Source organism: Rhea americana, unplaced genomic scaffold (assembly GCF_003343005.1).
Source record: "Rhea americana isolate MKP2758 unplaced genomic scaffold, rheAme1 scaffold_12, whole genome shotgun sequence".
NCBI classification, from domain to species: Eukaryota; Metazoa; Chordata; class Aves; order Rheiformes; family Rheidae; genus Rhea; species Rhea americana.
This window is the reverse complement of record NW_028185261.1, coordinates 8,884,704-8,909,053: the sequence shown is the minus strand read 5'-3', so window position 1 is coordinate 8,909,053 and position 24,350 is coordinate 8,884,704. Positions and strand designations below refer to the sequence as shown.

At 37.1% G+C, this 24,350-nt stretch overlaps 2 protein-coding genes across 5 annotated transcripts; one reads left to right on the top strand and one right to left on the bottom strand.

Annotated features, from left to right (window-relative positions):
* Nucleotides 1–4,059: 4,059 nt before the first annotated feature.
* SPC25 (SPC25 component of NDC80 kinetochore complex) lies at nucleotides 4,060–8,459 on the bottom strand. Of its 2 annotated transcripts, none has more exons than XM_085323558.1 (7): nucleotides 8,348–8,459; nucleotides 8,024–8,181; nucleotides 7,873–7,938; nucleotides 6,913–7,059; nucleotides 5,946–6,050; nucleotides 5,296–5,394; nucleotides 4,060–4,314 (listed from the first exon to the last, which is right to left on the bottom strand). In XM_085323558.1, the coding sequence occupies exons 2-7, from the start codon at nucleotides 8,175–8,177 to the stop codon at nucleotides 4,190–4,192; spliced, it is 696 nt and encodes a 231-aa protein (XP_085179684.1). In that variant the 5' UTR covers nucleotides 8,178–8,181; nucleotides 8,348–8,459; the 3' UTR covers nucleotides 4,060–4,189. The 2 variants fall into 2 exon arrangements, with proteins under 2 accessions (XP_085179684.1, XP_085179694.1); XM_085323568.1 differs by having other exon boundaries at nucleotides 8,381–8,459.
* G6PC2 (glucose-6-phosphatase catalytic subunit 2) lies at nucleotides 8,149–23,301 on the top strand. Of its 3 annotated transcripts, none has more exons than XM_085323528.1 (6): nucleotides 8,149–8,478; nucleotides 15,922–15,995; nucleotides 16,303–16,412; nucleotides 19,314–19,425; nucleotides 20,263–20,378; nucleotides 21,614–23,301. In XM_085323528.1, exons 1-6 carry the CDS (start codon nucleotides 8,176–8,178, stop codon nucleotides 22,123–22,125), a joined length of 1,227 nt encoding a protein of 408 aa, XP_085179654.1. In that variant the 5' UTR covers nucleotides 8,149–8,175; the 3' UTR covers nucleotides 22,126–23,301. The 3 variants fall into 3 exon arrangements, with proteins under 3 accessions (XP_085179654.1, XP_085179671.1, XP_085179663.1); XM_085323545.1 differs by lacking the exon at nucleotides 8,149–8,478 and adding an exon at nucleotides 8,816–8,881; XM_085323537.1 differs by lacking the exon at nucleotides 8,149–8,478 and having other exon boundaries at nucleotides 15,778–15,995.
* The last annotated feature ends 1,049 nt before the right edge of the window (nucleotides 23,302–24,350 follow it).

The window sequence follows — 24,350 nt, the reverse complement described above, 5'->3', positions numbered from 1 at the left end:
GAATGCCTGAAGTAAGATCTTCATCTGATTTCCCTGGTAAGTATAAGCAGGTTCATTATTCAGACTCCAGAAGGAGTTGTAAGGGTTTAAATTACACATGATAAACATTTCAAACTTTACTACTTGATTTGGAGGTATGCACAGAATATTTACAACCAGGCACATCATCTTTACTGGTAAGTATTTCTTAGGAATGTAAATTCCCATGCAGTGGCTGTCATATTTTATGTCCTGCACACAGCAAACTTCGCAAAGTAATTTCATTAGAAGCAATAAACCAGCTACTTGTGCCAGGGATGAACACGAAAAGAAGAGAAGGCCAGTAAGTCTGAGCATTTGTCTTTGTTACTCAGTGCTGTGTTTCAATACTCTTTTTTTTCTGTTAAGATGACTGGATCAAATCTGCTTGTTAGCTTTAGTGGGTGGCATAGACAGATGGAGAAGTGCAGGAGTATGTTAAAAAAAAAAAAAAAAATCACAGGCATTCTGAATACTGGGGTAGTGCTGTTAGTGAGAAACCAGAAGAGRCAGGGCCTTGTACCATGACAGCTGAGAGCTTCTGTACTAGGGAGGAGGAAGGGAAGAGTTGCCAACTGAGTGAGGTAGTCTTGCAGTCATAGCTCGTGAGGGAGAACACAGAAGTGGGAGGTGTAGACCTGGCTGAATGCTGCTGCTTTTCTTTTTTTCTTTTTTTTTTTTTTTATTTATTTAATAACTACTACCTAGTCTGCTGACAAATGAAAGTACTTCCAATATTCTTCTGGCACTATGAGCAACTAATTTAAAGAAACACATGCTCTTTAAATATTCCTATTATTCCTGTTAGTGTGATTGAAAAGGTAGCAAAATGTGCAAATAAACTAGACCCAGTACTTGAAGGCAGACTCTCAAACYGTTGTTCCCTAGAGACATATTTGGCAAAATAAAACATTTGCTGTGTTAATTCAGGTAGAAAGGCTGTTATCTGTGCTTTTATTGTATTGCTCACTGTCTACTATCAGTACAAGGAAAAGAATAACAGGTTCCTTGACCTAGTGAGTCGTTGTGCAATACCTATGCRTTCCCCAGGAATCCTGTGTCTGCCAGCTCAGTGCCCTTTTTGGCACATGCAGAACTCCAATTGGGCAGAGCACCCGCAGGCCCTGGAGTGCTACAGAGCTCTAAGCCAACACTCCCTTCAGCGGGGAGCTGCAGAGTGCAGTGAATGCAACTCCAGAAGAGCAAAAGCAAGAGATTCAGCCCCACTATTTGTCTGCAGCACAGACACTTTTCTGCTGTGCTTTTCTCCCATTGACTCCCCTTTGTGTTGACCCTTGTACTGATGCCTCACACAAGGGATAAAATTTGAGTTTTTCACTCACCAAATGGATGGTGAGCAAAGATCGTATCTTGTTTATTTAAACATTTGTGGCCACCTTTATTTTCCAAGGGAAACTTACTCTTTACATCACCTGTTAATAATTCTAAAAGATTTATTATTTCAATAGACATATATATATGCATGCATATATATATATGCATTGCTTTATGTGAGCAAACATATAGTATTTTCAGGGACAATAGAGGTTGTCGGTTACAACAGTCTCACAGAACATGTGGAAATTTATGGAGAGGGCAGAAATTGAGGATATATTTCATGTGAAATGTCATTACAGCAACACCTAGCAAGCTGTGCTCCCATTCTGCTTTACAACTGTAAAGTGACCTGTTGGCATCCCATACGATGCTTACTGCTTTCAGTTGTGTCTTGCTAGCTGCATGACAAGAAGAAATCACCAGGTATACTAAGGAATATGATGCATTATTTACAAAATACCAAACTGTTTCCTACAAGAAACAAAGAAATCGAAGGTCATCTCCTCTTTGGAGAGAGCATTTGCAGACGTGGGATACTACTTTGGGGATGTTCTTTTTTCTTTTAAGATATACTTCAGCTATCTCAGAAGGTTTGACTGCATAGTCTACACTATATCCAGCAAGTTGAACCATTCTTAAGAAAAGCTAAGTAATTCAGAATATAGTTCACATGACACAAGGGGCAATATTCAACTGCAATAAGAATTTAATTGCATCACCATATTTAAAGATGCTTAAATGGCTAAATCTTAAATATTAAGAATCTAATACAGGCATAGAGATAGTGGTTTTTTGTATTCCCCCCTCTTTCAGGCATAAGAGATTAGAATTTGGGGGCATGAACACAGGAAGTGCACCTATAGTTACATTAGTAAATAGGACAACAGCTACACTAAATGTGTATCAAGGAGTTACTTTAAACTAGCTGTAGTCCATCCCATAGCCTACATAACATTAGCAACAGGAAGGCATTGACTGTGCATGTCTCAGTTTAGTTTCTTTTCAAAAGAAACAGTGAAATGTTAGTGTAAATACGTGCTATATAAATACATATATTAAAAAAAATGAGTTAGCATCTCTCAGGAGAGACAGAAGGAGCTACTTAACAGGTTCTTTAAGGCAGGGAGCTGTTTTGAAAGGCAGAATTTTTTAATTCATGAAAAATACTGATATAGAGCAGTTTTGTTTTTATAGCAAAATATTTTGGTATGTTCTCCAAAAAGATACTTTAAAGTTTTTAGGAAATTCTAGAATTCCAAATATTACTTCATAGGGTTTTTACTGTGTTGGATATTTTTACTCTTTATATTTCATGACCTGCTGCTATATCACTCCTTTCTACGTACTTGTGTTTTGCAAGGCATCATTATTATTTTTTGATTCAGTTGGGCTTACTAAATTCACTCCTAAAAATTAAGTGACATCCTATTGTTTAAAATCTTATCAAGTAAAAAATGGTTTYCATTTTGCATTTAAATACTTTGTGAAAAGGAGTAAGATTTCACGAATTAGATGCAAAAAGAATAGTTTTAAATAAAGCTGAATACTGTGACTGTACTAGAGTCTTCCTGATAGCCAGCACAATACAAAGATGACTTATCTGCAACCACTATTATATTTTGTACCTTAATTCATTTTGGGCCTCGCCCTGTCTTAAGATTTCAGCTGACAGTGATATAATAATATATATAATATACAATATATATATTATATAATATTTTATATATAATTATATAATATAATAATATATAATAATATAATATAATAATATAATATATAATATATGATAATATAATAATATAATATAATATAATAATATATATTATATGTAATATAATAATGAATAATGCTTCACTCTAATTTTGCTTTATTACATAAAGCTTGTAACTTCTCTGTTCTAAAATGTTCCCAACAAGCTAATTAGAATAAGAAACTAGGGCTGATAATCTTAAGTGTTGCACTCACCATTACCATGCAAGTTATGGTCCAGCTGTTCTGGCTCAGACAAGTGTTTTGGTAGCCACAAACCTCTGGGATTTGTCAATGTTCTCTTTCAGATCTCCAGAATTTCCAATCAATACAAAGCTCTTTCTTGTTCCTACCAAGAGCTCCATTCAAGACAATATGTTGTCAATCAGTTCTGTTATTAGCAACAGAAATAGGCACCGGACAAGGATATGATACTTTTGTATCACACGCTGACCAAAAATATATAAACAAACTGGAGGCTTAAAAATGAATAAATCTCTTTCATGATACACAAAACACACAGCAGCAGAAGCATATATATATATWTTTTTTTAACATAAATATTTAAAAAGGCACTTTCCTATCTGGTATAGACGGTAAGTGTAATCTGTCTTACATCAGAAAAATCAATATACTTTAATAGTCATGACTAGCATGACAGGTACTTTTCTATCACTGTGAAACACCCCCATCTCTRCTCATTTGGCTTCCACTTTCATCCACTGTCTAAACATGAATACTGGCTCTGAATAGAAATACTGTGTTATTAGTCTTTTACAAACCTCTGAAATGGAAGGCTCTGAAACCTCTACAGGTAAAAGCCTCGAAGGCAAATTTGGCTACTTCCTACTGGATCCAAATGCACATGTCTAGAGACATTCAGCTAAGGAAGTACTTGATTGTATTATTGTTCAGGGAATAATCCAAATACATTTAAATGGTAACAGACTAAAATACTATTTTAGTTATTTTTCTTTATTTAGGAATTAGAGCAAGACATGGATAAAAGATTTTCACAATACAGGAAGGAGAAATAAAAATGCTGTGCAGCTAGGAACAGAAGTATAAGCTAATCTTATACAGACTATTTATAAGACAAAGCAGTGAAAGCTTTTCTGATGTTGGCAATAAATGCAGAAAAATTGTTAGTTTCTCTCACTTTTAGCTGGAACTCTGCTATACAGTCCAGGGGAGGAGAACAGGAAGTCACTAAAATGACACAAATTTCCAAAAGATAAGATTGTTTTATCAAAAAAATTCAGTTTTAGTATTTTTTTAACATACTCATGAAATACAATTTAGTTCATTAGTTTTAGCTTCTTTTTTYAGTATTATTTTTGAGCAGCCTAGTAATCATTCTTTCAGTGAAGACAAAGCCTCAAAGAACACAGAATTCTTTTCTAATTTCTAGACTTCCCACTCAATGTTGTGCTCCTCCTTAAACTTCACTGGAATTGTTACAGCAATTCACAGTGATCAATAGTCTGCCTCAAAAGCTGGAATATGTTCCTGTGCATTTTTGTTGCTCTGCAGATGGACTGCAGACTCAGAACTGATGTAGCCCAGCATGCAATAAACTTTGGACTTGAGCACAGTTTATATCTGAATTTGTAAGAGTAGAAGTCTATTTTCAGTTCATACTTAGGGGGGCATAGCAGAAAGACAGAAGCATTCATCTAGAAGCTAGTTATCATAATAATTCAAGTTGATTCAGTCAAAAAAAAGAAAAAACAGCTTTAAGATCTGAAAAGCTGTACCCTTTACAGAAGGGCAATGCTGGATTTCTAGTTTTAATCTTTCTCCCTTACCACACAACTGTAGGGATTTAAGAGTGGGCAACCTAGTTTTTAGGCCCACTAAGCTTCTCAAACAGATTCAAGTATGACTGTCAGTATAAACAGTCACTCTAAGAGGGGAAAAGCAACAATGTCTTTCCATATATCTTCTTACTCCTGCTTTGCTTGAGACAAAGTAAACAACTCCACAAATGGAGGGAAATGAAGATAAGCAATTGTGTTTTTCATATATAAATCGAACAGAGAAACTCCATTAAACTCCATACTAGCCTTAAAGTTTTTCATTAAGTTAGAAACGTAATGAAAGTTAAGTTAAACTCCTCTCTTCCTTTTTCTTTTTCAAAAAAGGATATCACATTCTATTCTCTTATTTAAATATTTAAAATTCACATACCTTCATAATCTCCCTGTTCATTTATCGAAAGGGTGAACACATATGGCTTCTCAGGATCTTTGTGGTCAATATGCCTGAATATAAACTGCAACTGTTCATCTAAAGCAAACACAAACAGAATTCATTAACACTGCTAACATTTGCTGGAGAGTCTCAATGATAAATAATAATCACAATATTCAGCTCCAGCTCATTTTCAATTAATAGTCTTCAGAATACTTACAAATTAAGCAAACCACTTGGCAAGACAAATGTGTTTTAATATACCGTCTTCTGCCATTTGAGACACAATGGTAATGACTGACTTTGAGTTAGCTGACAAAGTTATCATCCACCATTGCCTTCCTCAGCTTTACAAAGATTTCTAAACTTCTCTTCATTAATGCCAGCAGCTGCAAGCTGCAGCCACCCTCCAAAGCCCAGGGTAAGCCTGCTGATAATTCAGAACTTGCCACCAATGAAAATGGCTGCAGTGAATGCACCTAGGTAAGACAGGAAGATATAATACACTACAGAAACTTCAACTAAAGTAAGTGGATTTGAGCTGAGGCTTGCATTCTTCTTCAGTTATTTAACTTAATTTATTCTTCACTACACAATTCAGCATTTACCACRCTACATCACTGCACACAAAAATTACAGAAACTTACTATGAATTCTGCGTATTTCCAGTCCAAGACGCTCTTCAAACARTGCTTTAGACTTGCATAGTCTTTCCACTCTCTCTTTAGCGGCCTTATTTTTAGAAGAGATTACTAGAATTTTAAAAGCTATTGTAAGTATCAAAGTAAAAGTAAAACAGATAGAAAAGACTTAGAACAGGAGAAAAGCTTGTCAAGAAAAAGTGCTAAAAACTATTAAGAAAATCTGCTTGTTAATTTTACTGACTGAATTACTGCCTATTATCGTATTTGTTCTAAAAAATGGTTTATTGAATAATTGTTCACTTGTTTTCCTAACTAAAAACTTTTAAACAAAGTAACAGCTAATTACAGCTGCTAGTTTTGGCTAATCACAAGCAGGGTTAAAAAGTGTTATCTGTTGTAACAAATCAAAATCCACAAATTGCTCCAGATATTCTCCTCTTCTCACCTGTCCCAATCTCATAAGTCACATTAGAAGTTCAGGTTTGAGTTCTTGAAGTATTCTAGCACAAGTCAACAAGGGGTATGTGGGAAGGAATCAAAAGGCAGCAAGAGAGAAGGGAACTGTTTCTGAGTAGTGTTCTCCTGCAGCATCCTTTCCTCACCTTGTTTCATGCTTCCCATTGTTGTCCAGTCAGCTTCCCAAGGAAAAAGCACTTTGCTACTTGAAGTTGATGATGATTTATTTAAGTATCTTTAAACTTTTCATTGTAAGTTTACAAGTGGTAACTAGTTAAACAGCCTTGACTAGAATGAGGAATGAAAGCATTTTAAATGCAAATTTCATTGATAACTGAACGCTTACATTGCTATTTAAAGATTTTCTTCACCTTATCTCCACATCCTGCATCCTTATTAGTTTGGACATTATTTAGATATCTAAGTTTATTACTTTGAGGACATACTGCAAAGCCATATAGACTCCAGATGGTTTCTGTAGGATTTTTTTTTCTTAATTCAGCAAAAAACTTACTTTCCTTCTTTTTCATCAACTCTTCTTTAAGCTCTTGGATACTATCAGTCAAGTCCTTCTTTTGCTCCTCTTCATGATTTAGGTTAGATTTTATTTCTGTCAAATGTTCCTGATTTTCTGATATGTGTTTGCTCTGCTGGAGAATCTCTGAAATGAAGCAGGAAAATATTAACATTTACAGTTGATTAATTAGGCCCCCGCTAGYTATTCCATATCTATACCATTTGAGATGACTCATTTGAATAAAATCCAGTGGAATGCAAGCTACCTCAATTGGATATGAAAGTCAGCATTATACTTATATCTGATGTTCTCTATATTCAGTGTTTACACTGAAACTTAACCAAAAGAGAAGCTACCACGTAGGGAGCTCCTCTGATATTTCAACCATATGCAATTTGTTTCTGGTGCCAGAATAATACGTCTGGTCAAAGCCTAAGCATAGTGGATTCTCTCTGCAGACAAGTCATTTGACAGAAAGCAAACGGAAACACTAACTGCTAATATGGTCACAATTTATTTTTTCCTAAGATTCTGAAGGTTAATTACAAAACTCAGAGTAGCTAATCCTAGACTGACTATATTCCACTGCTAATATGGAAGAGGCATAAGTAACTTCACAATATTTAACTTCTCTAATCTATTTATTTAATTTACTTTTTCCACTGTAGTCAGCAGGCACTGTAATTTTTTAAGTTTTAACCACTTGTTCATTCTTAAGCACCCAGAACACCACAGGCAAAACTTTTAACTAAGCTTAATCTTACTGTATCCATGAAATTCTCCAGCAAATTGTTTTTAACTTGCACAGTTTACAGCCTGTAACCAAATGCATTTAGTTTCACATCTGTCTTTACTCTGGCTCTGCAGTGTCTTTTAGAATGTCAGCTTAAAAATGCTCAGTTATACTAGATTCATTTTAGAAACGAAAAACATAATAAATAAAACTCTATACTGTACCATTGTTAAACTCCTGAATTTTATCAATCATCAGGTCCTCTTCTTTTAATTTCTTGGACCATTTCTCTGTAATGGAGAGWTATTACAGTTAACTGAAGAGGTTCGGTAACTTGGAGAACCCCGAGGTAACGTGAACATACTGTAGTCTTACCAGAAAGTGCTTTTATGGACTCCTTGCATGAATCTCTCARTGCTAAAGTCTGATTGATCTGTTCACTGCCGTAAATACTTTTGAATTTCGTCCAAAACTCTTTTATTTCTCTTTCAAAGAGGGTTATTTCATCTTCTGTCTTTACGTTAGACATGGTGCTACAACAAACACACGAGCTCAGTACGGTGCCAAGACAATCTCAGCAGTTACAGCTCACCGCTGCAGAAGAAACCGCCGCGGCGCGCCGCGTCCCGCTCCCGCAGCCCGGCCGGGCTCCGGCCTCCCCCGCGGCGCGGCCTTGGCGGCACCAGCCGAGCTCCCTACCGCGGCGCCCGGGACGAGACCGGCCGCACCCACCCGCCTTCAAACCGCCGGCGCCTTCCCGCCGCCCMAACGGCCGCTTCCCGATTGGGCGGCGCCGCTCGGCGCCTCGCAACAAGAGCACGACTGATTGGGTGAGTCAGCCTCCCGGCCGCGCGGAGCCGCGGGGCATGCTGGGAGCGGCCGTTGCCGCGGTAACGGCTCCGCCGGGGCTGGGCTGGGCCGGGCTCCGCGGCGCGGCGCGGCGCGGCCTCCCGCCCGCGCTGGGGTTGCCCGCTGCTGCGAGACGGTGCCTCGCCGCCTAGCGCCTGCCGAGCTGGAGGCGGCGCCGCGCGGGCCGGCGGCCTTTCGCGGACAGCCTTTTTGCGGCTGTTTGTGTAAGCTGTGCCGGCAGCGCTCACGCACGCCCGCCCTCATTTCAGTGTGGCTCCGTTATCCTCTGCGAAGGAAACCAGGCTTGAGCTGAACAGCAGGTTAGCCTCTTTACACGGCTCCCAAGGCTGATCCCGTTCCCAGTGTTTAGTTGTATTTCTTCAGGTAACGTACCTGGGATAGGCCAAATCTTCGGTTTTGTGACTCTCCTGAGTACTCTGTAATTCTCTAAGCCTGAATTCTCCCATGCGTGGGAGCTGCTTGCCTGTCACAGAGAAACCAATTGCAGAGGTAAATGCGGTCCTTTCCGGTACTGGCAAAAGCATCATACTGCAGCCCCACCTGTACCCGTCCTAAGCTTGTCATCAGCCTCTGTCATCATGAACGATGGTTTTATGACACCAGAGTCTTTTTCTAGTAGAATATTTTTTCCCTGGAGACCCCAGGTAGCAAACTTCAATTTATCACAGAGGCTACTTACTAATCTTTTTGCTACCATAGCTAATGAAGTTGTCCTAGCTTTAATTTACTTCAGTATTATTTGGGATTACCAGAATACTAGATATATACCTTATATATATCTGGTATACCAGAATAAAGTGAGCCTAGTATACCATCAAGGATTGCTTCCTGAAACCATTAATTACTCTTCCCCCATTAGCTTCTCATGGCCCTAACAGGATCCCAACCAAAGTCTGAGCTGAGACCAGTGACTCTCAGTTGTATTAGCCTTGGCTGAAACTGCTGCTGCTGCTGGGCAGCATCTTTTAAACTTAGTCACGTTTCAGTCTCGCTTGACTTAGACACTTGTTCTCCAGTTTTTATATCTTCACCAGTATTAACTGTGTCAAGTCCTAAAAATATTGTTAGGCCAGTGTTCCCCTAGCTGCTTGGGACTTAAATGTCCTGAAGCTGAGCTGGTTCAAGGACAATTACCTAGCCACATTTAGATCTTGTCATGATGCAGCTTGTACCTCATTTTTTTTATTTGTTTGGGGTTTTTTTTGTTGGTTTTTTTTATATATATTGAGGCTGTTTGTCTCCTTTTCCTGAACCAACCTTAAACCCAGCTGAGTGAAATCTGCCAACATAAAATGTAAAAGTCACCTCTGATGTTACTAGCCTTTATTATTTGAGCTGATAACTTTCTCAATATAAATCTTTTCCTCAACCCCAAGAGTTTATGAAATACGATTGTAACTAACTTTAAAAAAAAGCTGAATTCTAATCTTTAGTCTTTCGGTGGAGTTCTTCAGTCTGGTCTCTTTTGAATACTCTTGTTAACCTAGATAACAGGTAACAGTAGCTAGCACTAACTCTGCAGATAGTTAAGTGTCTTCTTCATCAGTTAACATTTCTCTGTAGGTTTCATTAATCATATTCCTTTGTCGTGAATATTCACTAGCCAAAGATTAAATATAGCCTATGCCATTTGCTAGCTCCAGCTGTACCTTAATTGGTAATCTTTTTTCTGATTGATTTGGGAGGCCTTGCTTGTAGTTCTGGAGTTATGACCTTACAGTATAACCTAGCCTCAATTTTACTTTTCCACATCATGCACTTTCCAGAATAGACTTACCCACTCCATATTTAAATGAAGCATGGTGATTTTTGCAGACAGCATTTTTCTGTTCACACTGACAGCTCTTACCTACCACAAATAGAAATGTAGCCTCATGACCTTAACTAGTGCAAGCCACGTACTTTTTAAATTCTCTGTTAAGTCTGATTCAAGAGGCTCCATAATCCAAAACTCTCACCTAACTTTATCATAATGCTAGCCCAGACATACTTTGTGAAATGGACCTTTCTAAATGTTTGTCATACTCAAGCCATGGGGTAATTGTTGAAGAAAGTTTTAACAGCAACTTACCTATTTCTAGCACTGTGAGATTTACTGGAGACAACCTAATTGTAGCATCTGAGTGCTTTTTTTTCTTCCTTTGCTAGTTCTTTATGGAAGCGTCTGTAACCCTAGTTACTTTGTTAAACTTCAGGTTTGTATAATATACATTGTATACTCAACATTCGTGTATGTACTGTATGTACAATGGCAGCAACAGGGTGGCCATCAACCCAAGAGGCAGGCTATTGCTAACAAACATCTTTTGTTTTACTTTATTGCTAGCTGAAAGTCCATGCTGGGTTATTCCAGTGATTGCTTAAATTCAGGACTGGAGAACTACTCCGGCTTATAGGGAAGCTGCTAAGGGCAGAGTGAATTGGAGACCCGGGGCCTAACAAGCAGACTCAGCTGTTTCCCTTGGCAGGTTTCTGACATCACTGGGCTGCAACTGGCTTAGGGTTAGTTTGGGGAATTAGAGAATAGCAATAAATAAGGGAGTGATCTTTTTGGAAAGGAAACAAAGATGCAGTGAGGGATCTTGCCCCTGTGTATCCAGACTCCATTTATGCTAGCAGTTTATGCAACCTGCAGACTGGATCATACTTTTTATTCACCAATAAACTTCAGCATTGTTTGTGATTTCTAAAATGTAGCTCCTTGTAATAATTAGCTTTTTTTTTAGACTATTTTTTTCAGGAATGTGCCAGAATTGTATTCCATGCATTGTTTGTATCATTTATAGTTACATATACAAGCACACACAAATATAAGCAAATATTGTAAAGCATGGTAGTTTGCCATTTTGTTGTCATATTGCAAACAAGATTAAAYTTCTTAGATTTGCATAGTTAAGGTCTGAGGAATAATGAGAGTGTCGTATCTAGGAAGGAATAGATTAAGACAGCAGAACCAAGAGAAAGGGACGAGTGTTTGCTAAACCTCTACTGGTCAGTCCAACCCTAAAGAAGCCTGATCTACAGCTGTATGGTCCAGTAAGGAACACTTGAGGGGAATGAAATACAGAAAGCAAGTAGGAGCTTCTTCAAAGATTTTCTTCCCAAGTCTAAAAATAAGATTTGTTTTCTCAGCAGTTCCATTTGGAAAACAGTTATACCTAAGAAAATAGCTGCCAGCTGTTGTATACAGCGTTTACTTGTGAATTTATTAAATTGCTATTTAATTATCATAGCTGGCCCCATGCCAGTGAAAACAATGACATAGAAATTAATGTTATTGTTCAATTAACAAAACATAATGTACCAGAAAGGTAGGCCCAGTACACAGGTTTCCATTAACAGTGTTTTAGAAACTGTTTGCTTTGATGGGTTTTCCTTCCCTTGCAAACATTTGCTTAGCAACATATGATACCAGTTATGTAATATTTGATCTGTAGGTGAAAAGTAGCTGTAAACATTTTATCCTCCCTTCTGTGGTTCATCAACATGATCTTTGTTTCTGAAACTATTACCAAGAATATATAGACTGCTAGACTGGCTCTGTTTTTGCATATCTTGGAAAATAAAATAAATCAAGGAACTATCAATGAAATAAAAATTCTTTATACAAGCAGTTATTTCAAAGGGTTTTGCTTTCCACTAAGAATTCATTTGATCAGGTAAAGACCAAATCTTAGTTCTATCATATGAAAACAAGACAAAACCTTTGATTTAAAAACTTACTTGCATATACATTTCGACCATTTTATAAATGCCACTATTTTTTCTTGCAATTCCACTTAATAAAATACACAAATCTAGTTTTATTTCATATATAATCTTAAGTGATCTGAAAAGACTGAGTGCATTACAGATGCATTTTGCAATGCTGTGTGAGGAAAAGGAGAGGAAAAAAGCCTATCAATGAAGTAGTTGTCCTTTTCAGATTTTAAATGTATTATTAAATACAATATTTCAAAATATGGTTCTTCATCTTTTCTCTAGTGGTTGCTAGAGCTAAGAAAGTTTCTCAGGCTTCAGATCTCTTGCCACGTAACAGATGACTCACATGTCACATGTCAGTTGAGTGAAGCATGATCCTAGATGCTTCCAGGCACAACAACATCCCGACCTGCCTCTCTCACTAGTTATCAGTGATCTGGCTGTCAGTTCTGCACCTTCCTGCTTTCTATTCTAAAGTTGTGGATTTTTTCTTTTAAGACAGCTTTTTTTTTTATGATAGCTCAGATATCTAAGGATGTAACTTGCTGGAACAGTCAGAACGTAGGAAAACAATAAAGCGAATTTATATGTTTACTGTTAGCTAGCAGCATTTTTGTATATCCGCATTATATCTAAGATGCTTTTCATTCTATCTAAGCGTAGACTAGCAGCATATGAATCAGCAGTGAAATCTTTAACATGAAAATCAGTATTATGACATTCATAGTATTTATATTAAAAGTGGTCACTTTACAGAAATATTGCCAAGATCTACTTTCAAATATTTTATGAACTAAATTTTAGAGTACCAAAGTGTGCTTCAATAGGTATGTCTGAAGTGAGTTCAGTCTGAGCAGATACAGCAGTATCCAAGTGGGTAGAATGAGTGGATATTTTTATATTCATAAATAATGCAAGTATGTAAGAAGTAATTGAAATGGTCTTGCATATCCTGTGTCAGTCAGGCAATTTTTCTGATACTAGTAACTACCAATAGTGGCAAGAAAAAGTCCAAAAGCGACTGGAAAGTGACTTGAGTACTTGCTGGTCTCTTGTGAGGACATTAAACTGTATCTTGATGGAAATCCACTTGTTATAAAGTACTTTCCAGAACAGAACAATACTTACTTAGGTTTATCTAATTACAGTTGCTGTTTTAACAAAGTACTATAAATAAGGAGGCTGTTAATCTGTCACCAACTGATCTGATATTTACACTAATATTTGAAGCTACTTATTCGTTATAAACTAGAAAAGCAAATAGAAAAAAAACTCRGATTCTTCACATTTGTTACAAACCAAACTCAGGCAGGTACAAGAGTGATTGTTGTTATTGTTGTTATTGTAAGGTCTACCTATCTTCAAAGGAGAAATACTTTAAATTTGTAGCAAATGATATTTCCTCTAATAATAAGATATAAAAGTTATTTGAGAGAGAGATTTCTGTATAGGTCATTTATTGGGAAAGGATTGAGAGAGGGAAAATTAATTCCTGCTGGTTCATTGGTATGATGGTTGTCTTCCTGGACACCCAGAAGAGCAATAGGATTATCACTCCTTCGCAATGGCACTTAGCAAGACACCTCCCAAATAACAGCTACTGACAATTGCCTAATTTGATGACTTGAACCAGAGCCAGCACCTGCAGCAAAGAAGCTAGGAAATACTTATTGCTGAAACATCCTGAAATTTTGCTTTTAAGAGGAATTTCTTTGAAATCAGGTGATAGCAATTGAAGTGAATAATTCAGTTAATGTTCAGCAAAAATATTAGAGCAATTATTCAGAAACAGCGCATATAATTTTAAATTTCTTTCTTAAGTTTTGTACATGACTAAATGCAGGATTTGAATCTAGTAAAAGTTTCTAAAAAGAGATTCAATAGCTAAAGTGAATGTGAGATCATATGAGCAAAAGAGGTCTTTTAAATCCATTTAATTATTATCCTTTCTAATCTGTTGAATCTCCATAATGTTTCCATGTGGCTTCCGTGACTACACATCATAAAGCCATGTTAAGCTATTAAGTCACTCTTCAGCAAAAACAGTGGTTCATATCCCTATTACACTGTGCCTAGTGTAAAGTGCCATAGAGAGAGCACTGTGTACTTACACAGCGAACATATGCAGCTACTGTGTTTTCCAACTTCGATTGTTTTTGAAACATAGATGATCTTTAATGGAAGACATGTCTGAATGTTAAACTGTGTTAAAGCACGGAAGTTTTTGCTCTTGCTGATCCAGTGGCATTTTCGTTCATCAGACTTTTAGTATCCATTTAATCTCTCAGAAAAATATTTCTTGCATAGCCACCTCACAGAAGAACATGTTCTTTTCTTATGCTACAATTATTAACACTAAGGTTTGTAAATCTGATATACTAATAAATCAGATTTAGATCTGGTAAGAGCTAAATCAGATGTCCAGGAAGAGCTTTGGAAAGCTTGTTATATCCTGTCTACTTGGCCAGCCTTAACGTGGGCCACTTGAACATGTGGTCACATTCTATTTCTTGTACTTTGATCAGTGTTCTTTTGGTAATTTTTCCCATTCATTCAACATATAGCTCATTGTTTATTTGCTGCGTACTGTTAAAACCCTGCTATCAGGCAGAATCTTAATTTCCTCATGAGCTTTGCTTGTCTCTTCATCCTGGAGAACCAAAGCGCTTCACGTGGAAATGCTCCTAAGCATCCATTCCCTACCTGCCTCTGATTCACTCAGCAGGGCTTGTTTCTACTGGGCTGTGGAGAACAGAGGGGATCTCAGGTCGGGCTTCAGCTCCTTCTGCAGCGTTGTGCAGCACTTGCAAGTAACACARAAGAGTGGTGATACTGAATGACATGATTCAGAGACTTCATCTTCAGTGTGTCCTGGATTAACATGGCTTCTTGTATGAAGGGAACGATTGTTTTTCATTGTTTTGAGAAAATTGGCATTTTTAAAAAAAATGTAGTGTTCAACAGTATTTTTGATGTGTGGATGGTGAACATATTTTTCATTACTGAAAACGTATTCTGTCAAGTATTAGATACAGTATAGTAGCCAAATTCTATTTCAAATTAAAATGTACAGGTTCAATGACATTTCTGCAAAGACCAATTATTTGTGTATTCTTTCTGTCCTTTATACAGGCAACACTTAATCAAGTATACACATTACTAATGTCCATCYTGCAGAGAAATGAACTGTGAAAAAATTCAAGCAAACATGTTCCAACTGTTCATACAAAGGATTGCATAAGTCATGCATTGTGTTTCCACAAAACTTTCCCCACGATTTGCTGCTGATCAGCATGTAGCTCACTTAGTTTCCTCCAATTAAAATTTGCAAACAGAAAAGCTTTCCAGTATTAACACACTCATGTGCTTTCTTAGAGATTTGGAGTCACATGTTCCAGGAATGGCTGAGTACACCACTCTGATACAATATAAAGGCAACGTCAATCACTTTCTCTCATTTTTTAATAGCTGCCTTCCRTGGTTCTCCTTCTCCCTCATTAGAAATTTAAGATTAAAGGAACTTTACTATATTTCAAGTACAGTTTAATCAATTTAAGATGGATCTCCTTCATAGCAATGGGGTTCTTATCATTCAGCATTTACAGAAGGATTACAGGGCTTACCAGGACTTCCTTAATTTCATGTCACATGTTGGTGATCCCCGGAATATATTCTCAATTTATTTTCCTCTTTGGTTTCAGCTCAATCAAGTGGTTGGTACTAAAATGATATGGGTGGCAGTCATTGGTGATTGGTTCAACCTCATATTTAAATGGTAAGAAGTTCTGTTTATTTTAAAATTTGGTATTTCTTATGATGGTGATTATATGTGCCTCATTTAGAAGACATTCTCTGAGTGATGTACAAGAAGACTTTTCTCCGTAACTATAAAATAGGACTTCACAATGAAGATATTTAAGATATGTTTGAAATAACATTTTGATAAGAAGAACCTAAGGATCTATTAGAGGATGGCTTCAGTAATACAGATCTTTGTATACATTGTAAGATTATTTATCATGCTTTGTTGTGGCCTTCTCGTACAGAATTCTTTTTATTGAGTTTGTGCTTTTTTTTGTTAGGATTTTATTTGGTCATCGTCCATACTGGTGGGTACAGGAAACAATGATGTATCCCAATCAGTCAAGCCCATGCCTTGAACAGTTTCCTATAACATGTGAAACTGGGCCAGGTAAGAAATGCTGGAGATTGCATTGGTGCAACTAATGCAGCTAGTAACACTCGAAGAGAGTGACTGGTTTTGGAGAGGATGTGACTTATGAAGATCTTATATGACGTACAAATCTCAGACCTTATTTAAAAAATGATATCAAAACATAGGAAGAGAAAAAGGAAGTAGTATATATTAACTATTAATTTATATTAAATGTATTAACTATTTAGTTGTATTGGTAACTGGACACTGGCACTGAGTGTGTGTGTGTCTGTGTACAGATAGTTAGCAGAAAGTTAAATATATATTTTTTAAAATAAACCTTTTCATTTTCACTTATGTTACMTCTTTTGTATCTCATTCTCTTCTCTGTGGAACTCAAATGCAATACTGTTGAAGTCTCAAATGAACTTGTTAAACCCTAATATCTGAAATCAGGTAAACTAAATTCAGTCAGTCAACTCTCAGTCAGTTTAATTCATGGCATGCTTTTACGTGGATTGCAGAGCTGCACGTTGTTCGTGATATCTTCCATTATAAACCCATTGTAATTTCAGACAAGAAGCTTTAAGCTCTTGTATCAGACAGGCTTTGATAATGCTTACACTATATTTGATCTTCAGTCAGCTCTTAGGGATTTTTACTCTTTGTTTTGAATTCACTTGGGGCCTGACCCAAAGTATTAAGGTCCTCTAGATCTTTTCAAAAGACTTTAGATCTGAGCCCGTTTGGCACTATGTAATTTCAAGCCCAGCATTAGGACCCAGTCAGTAKGTGTCATTCTGATTCACTGAAACAAAAGTTTCTTCCTCAAGTAACCAGCCATTCCTGTTTCTATCCGAGGGGTACCACTATCATATTGATTCCCACTTTTATGTATGCAACTTATATGAAAAGATTGGAGAAGCAGCCACAGCAATGAGAAAAAAMCATGTAAAATACAAACTCTGCAGCTGAACAAAGGGAAAACTGAGGAGACCGTTTATATGCCTACATGGGAAGGACCTAAATTTGGTTTGTGTTTCTGTAGTGAACTGATCCAAAACCTGCAGGTGGCTTTTCTCTCATATTTGTAATGTTTCAAAACATAAACCTTAGAGAGGAATTTATGCTTCTTCTAGTGGATAATTTGCAGGTGGGCTATGAAAGGTAGAACTTCTGTTGAAGTTCTGACAACAACAACAAAGAGGCTTTTCTAACACTATATGACATGCTTTGCTTATCGGTGAAATTTGTTTTATTGTGTGGTTTATGTGACCTAAGAAGTCATGCATATCTGTTACAAAATGCAAAAAAAAAAAAATTGCTACCTGATTATTAAATAAATTTCTTAGCAGAATACCAAAAGTAAGTGTGGGTAGCTAGAAATCATTGAGCTTGTCTTCCCTAGAAATTTCTGCTTTGCTGCTTCACTGAAATATTTTTCTACTTTGTGATCTGTGTCATAACATTTTCTTCTGCCAGTGTAATAACCCTGTCCCTTTTATTTCTCTGTTGTCTGCACAGAAAGCCAAGGTGAAACAGTCTGATACAAACAATTTCCAATAATCTAATTTTCTCTTCTTCCCTTTTTTCCTTTTGTTGAATTTAAACAYGGTGAAACAGAGCTCTCCTACCAGTGAAAAGAAATGACAAAATAATTTTAGGAATCACTTCCCTTGCATCATGCCAGCAGCACTTTAGTTATCATGAGGTTTTCACAGATGTGAAAACTTCTCTGCTGCTTCATATTGCTTCCAGTATGATGAAAATTTCCTTCACTAAATTAAAATAAATTGCATCATACATTATTATACCTGGAATAAAAAGAAGTAGTTATCAATCTCTATATGATTGTATGTATGTTCCTTGTTTTAGAGTACCATGGATAGACAATTAGTCCAGTGTATTACAGCATCACTGCCTAGTGCTGGTTCTATAGATAACCTGTGTCCAATCTAGTGGACATTGTACAGCACCTTAAGTTTGCAAAATAAATCAAAGTTAAATAAACACAGTTCTTCCATCTACTTCAAATACATTTCCAAGTTTATTACAGAACTACAGAAAATGTGAATTTTCAGGACTGTAATATTACTAATCACAATACACTGATCATAATACCATTTGCTAATGACTTCATAATTTGAGAAGCAGATAGAAGGCAATTTTGAAGGGCCATCTAAGTTATGCTGGTGCTATAATTTAGAATATTACAAAGAGCCAATTGTCACTCCCCTTAATTACAAGGCAGCCTATCCATAACCTATCTTAGCCTCACATTTAAAGTCTGCATTGTATACTGCAGCCCTAACAGGGGTTCTAGTATTTATAACAGCATTTTGCCAAAACATCAGCTCTAGTTTCAGAACTGGTATTTGTAAAGCAGGCTTGTGGCTACTCAAATTTATCAAGATGTCTTTGACTATAATTAGTTGAGGTATGCCATAAGCTGAGATACATGGAAGAAATAGGGTTTGACACATCCCTAWAAGCATGTTCCTGCAGAGAAATACACATTACTCAAATTTGTCAGCCTATATTTTATATACTCCTTTGACTCTCTGGGGAAAAAATATGAGTAATTAAAGCTGTATAGACATGATAATGTTATAAATACATTAATAGCCAAGTAACAACTAGGCTATCATAATACAGATCAAAATCATGGAAAAATACTATGCTTTCCAAACAGCATACCAGCTAAAAAAAATGAGAAAGTCATTACTTGTTTTCTGACAAGCATTCTGGATTTCCTATTCTGAAAAAGTCATATTAAGAAAATAAGCTTTTGAGAAGCAGATGATGTTCTTTCAGGCCTTATTAACAATTTTCTTTCTAAATGGTTAGGTGCTTGAATAACTGCTAATAGATATTTTCTACATGTGAGATGTTATAGTCATCATTTTTAAGCCTGAATTTTTTATTTTTGTGTATTAGGAAGCCCCTCTGGGCATGCAATGGGATCTTCTTGTGTCTGGTATGTAATGGTCACAGCAGCACTGAGCTACACAGTTGGATGGAAAGATAAATCAGCAGTTACCCTTCACAGGTTAAGTGTCTTTCATTCTAACATACTCATACAGATGTTTCTTTATAGACATGCTATGTTTTTAATGGATCTATTTCAACTAACTAGTCTCTGTTTTGGTCTACTTTGTAAAAATACCTTCATTATGATTTGCTTCAGCTGCAGAAAAAAAGAAAGAATAAAGAGGCTTTATGCATGTTTAAAGGGTGATATTTCATTAATTTACAGTCACCACATCAACTTATCTCTGAATCAACTCCTATTAAAGGCTGTAATAGGTCTTTAATGTTGGAAAGCTTGAGTTCTTTTAATTGGCTTTACTTGTTTGAGCTTTTGGATAATACATAAATGTACTGCTTTGAGAGCAGTCATTCTGTTTTAAAGCAAAGGCACAAAATGCTGGCACTGTTTATACTGTGTTACTTTTAGCTCTGTGAGGAAACGTTGCTACTGCTTTGATGGCTTGACAAGTTTGTTCCCCGTAATATGTGAATTTTGTGACCAAGTTGATGATCTTCTGAGGAATTTAAATATGCCTTCATGATGACAAACGTAGGGAGAGTAGAAATTCTGATTTAACTTGCTGTTGGTGCCTCACTTTGCTAAGACGTGATAGTGTCACAGGCCCTAAGTGASTGGGGTCTGTTCCAGCAGCCCTGGATTTCGCTGCAAGATCAACTACACTTGGTAATATTTTAATACTGAGTTCCAATTTTTAATCAGCCAGGTGTAAACTTTTGCACTTGTAAACCTGCAGTTGATAAAATATGACCCTGGCACAAAGAGAACAGGGGCAAATTAGTAGATGAATATGATTTCTTGTTCTTATGTTTTAAACATCTTCCTTTTCTCTCTCAGATTGACGTGGTCATTTCTCTGGAGTATTTTTTGGATTATCCAGATCAGTGTGTGTATCTCAAGAGTATTCATAGCAACACATTTCCCTCATCAAGTTATTCTTGGAGTATTTGCTGGTAATGTTGCCAATTGTTGATTTGTTGTTTTTTTTGTTTTTTTTTCCAACATATATGCAAAAGCTGAAAATAGTGACACGTGAAAAAAAAGGCAAGAAAATTTTAGTAGTGCTACTAAGCCTGCAGCTGTGATGGTGTTCTGTGCTCTCTGGGAAATCAARGATTTGATGATAGTGTAAAGGTAAAATTTGCAAGGCAGTATTTATCTGCTGTCTTTGTGATTCACACAGGAAGTGAGCCCTTGCCCATGTACCAGTTTATGCTGACTTCGTTAGTCCACACTGTTAAAGACCAGTGCAAGTTGGATTGCCCTGGCTGCACCTGCACTACATACTTAGTAGAATGTGTTTTGAGCTGATCTGCATCTGTGCTGCATGGCAAGGCCCAYGGAGCAAACTTCTGTGCAGCTCGCACTTTCCTCTCAGGAGGAAGCTATTTGGTTCACTCAAATAAAAGCACAGGAGCAAACCAGCATGTATGCAGTGTGGATGAGCATGGGGCCAGGGACCAGGGTCAGAACAGATAAAAAGCCAAATTAGCAGTATGATATCCCTAGTGATTTAAGACCCCCAAAATTATTTTTCAGAATTACTTAAGCATGTTTCAAACTGGTATTTAGGGAGTTTAGATGATGATCAGTCTCTTTAGTATCTATCTGATCTCAATGAGAGTGACCAGAGCACTGATCACRGGGTGCCTCTCCCACTGTTTCCCACATGCAGAGCAATCTAGGCAGCACAGGATAGCAGCTGGCAGTCCGCTCTCCTTTGCCCAACTAGGATGACATGACTAAAAAGATAATTGTGTTCTGTGTTTTCTCCTTCAACACTTGAAGTCCATATGGGAACTGATGTTGAAACCTGCATTGCCAGGACCAGTCTTTGAATGGAGACTCTTCTAGAAGAGGAATATGTTTTGCTTTATATTTAATATTTGATAGGTTGTCATCTGGGAGATGCAGTCAGGCCTATGGCATTTCTCACATTAAAACCATGTAGAGCTTGGTACCTTGTTATTTTTTTTTTTTTTTTCAAATTAGCAGCTTTGGGCGGGAAAAAACGTTTTGTCATTTACCACAGAAGGGKTGGAGGGGAGGGAGAGAGAGAAGAGAGAGAGAGAGAGTGCATGCATGTGTATTCTTTTTCTATATTGAAAACTCAATTCTACAGCGAGACTGTAAAAACTGCTTCTTGAAAGTATGATGTTCTCTGTAACACTGAGTTTCTAATCCACAGGAATGCTTGTGGCAGAAGCATTTGAGCATACCCCTGCTATTCAGACAGCAAGCTTGAGAATGTACATCAAGATAAACTTGTTCCTTTTCATCTTTGCCCTTGGCTTTTATCTAGTCCTCAAACTTCTTGATATTGACTTGCTATGGTCTGTTCCAAAGGCAAAGAAATGGTGTGCCAATCCAGACTGGATAAACATTGACACAACTCCATTTGCTGGACTGGTGAGAAATTTAGGTGCACTCTTTGGCTTAGGTCTTGGTATTAATTCCAAAATGTTCATCACAAGCTGCAAAGGTAAAAATAGCTGTAAGGTAAGTTTCCGGATATTGTGTATAGCTGCTTCTTTAGCTACACTGCAGCTGTATAACTTTGTTAGGATACCTACTCATACTGAGTATTTATTCTACATTCTTTCTTTTTGTAAGAGTGCAGCCATGCCTCTTACTGTAGTTGCCTTGGTTCCATACTGTGTCCACTTATTTATGAGGACAACCGAAAAGAAGTTAAATTAAAGAAAATTTCCAAATGGTCAACAATCTGTGGATGTCTTATGAATGTTTTGAGCAGCCCCCACCGCCCAAGGCTGTTTTGCTAACTCATTTTAACTGGATGGAAGCAATACCACCACGTCTTTGATGTACTCTTTGTAAGTCATCAGTACATCAAAAATCAGTACATCCAAGAATGACCTGAACAGCTCAGAAATATTAAACGTTGTCTCTATTCCTTGAAATATTGCAAGGAAGGACCATGTAGTATAGTTTCTAACAATATGCTGGAGTGTGCAAAAGTTTTAAAGTGTAATCAACTAGTTTTATTTAGCTACTTGCTGGTCTTTCAGTTCTGTCCATCTCCAACTAGGTGGAGCTTCAAGCCCCAGTTGTATATAGTGATAGTCAAGATTCTGTGTATATATACATATATACATATATATACACATATATATAAAATCAGTCTTCTGAAGTGCTAGATAATGGTGTGACAGTATCACACCCCCTGCAACTGTACAGCTGCACCCAGGCACTGAGAAAAAAAGCCAGCATAGTTATAGAAAGGCTTTCTTTAAATTTAAATTATTGATCTTCCTGAGCAAAACAGTTTCTGATGAAGGAAAAAAAATAAAGGAAAATGTATTTCAGTTAGACTACAGAATATATTTTTGTGCTACTGTGTGATGTTTTTGTCATTCTTAATATTTAGAAAATGGTCATATAAATCATGAATGCTAAAGGTTACACCTTTGATTTTCTGAAAAGTCATGAGTATTGTGTAACAAATCTGTGGGTTCTGTACATCTACACAGAACAAGTGAAAAAGGGTGTCAGTAGTGAGAGTATCTCAGCGTGGTTAGAGCGTGGTGCTAATAATGCCAAGGTCACAGGCTCAATCCCCCTGTGGGCCACTCGTTTGAGGGCTGGACTAGAAGATCTCCAGAGGTCCCTTCCAATCTTACCAATTCTATGATTCTATGTTGCTTCAAGAATAGTGTTCATGCTCTCAGGTATTGCAAAGGTAAGTTAGTCTAATTCTCTTATATTGAGTCACAAGCCTGAATCTCTGTTAGCAGTTGGGTAAATCATGAAAACATAATTGAAGKTTAAATCATTGCAAGCTTATATTTTGGTCAGATTGGTTTACCCAAGCACAGATGTAACTAATATTAAATATTAACTTATGTTAAATGTATAAGTTTGTTATATACAATTGATGCTGTAAATATGTWAAGCCAAGTAGTCTTCCTTTTTACCCATTGTTAAGCACCTCTTGTTGCATATTCCCCTTCAGTGCACAATCCCTAAACAATACTTAGTTGATACCAACTCATGATGATGACAAGCAGAATAAGGCTACATTATGCCCTAATGAAGTTTATGCATATATGATCTGATAGCAATAAGACTGAAAGGATATATGCATAATACAGCTTCTAGACTTCCAATTACCTGTAGGATGTCTGAAATGGGAAGAATCTTATTTAAGTGGGAAAACAAGGTGAATAGTTGAGTTGGCCCTTGGGAATGAACATGATACAAATTACAGAGGCAAACACCAAACACATATCCTTATTTAAGAGCCTGTTAAGTCTACCCTGACTTTAAAAAAAATTAATAATCTGTTTTTAACAGTCTGAGGAATACTGTCCTTTATGCATCTTCTAGCTTCTTCTCCKTAATGAATCTCTGAATTTCTGTTTCCTGCAGCAGCTGACCTGAAATCAATCAATTTATATAATTATGACCATTAAAAATTTAGGCAATGGTGACTAAGATAATAGGGCTAGAGACAAGTAATGAAAAACAGGAAGACAACTGTGAGAAAGATCCTTCCCGTGTTTAACTTGCTCTGTGCTTTGTTACTTCTACCATTGAGGTGGCCTACAGAGGCACCATGAGATGAGGAAGGTTGGTGTAACAGTGCTGCTCTCCCTCGCTCCATACAGCCGACCCTACGGCTACCGCAGCAGTGCCAGGGCCGGCTGGCAGTGCAGGCTATTTTAAACTGGGATTTATAGGTAGGCAGCACGTGTGCCAGAGAAAAAGGCTCTGCTTTTCAGTACTGGCGAAGAATCGGTGATGGGAGACACAGCTGCAAAAATGGAATGACAATTAGCATTTTTTGTGGTATTTTTCTGAGTGCTGTACACATGCCTAAGACAACATAGGTTCTTATTTGCTCTCTTGGAGTTTGTAATTAAGTCAGCATGTAACCATAGCATGCTAGGGAACAGGACAAAGAC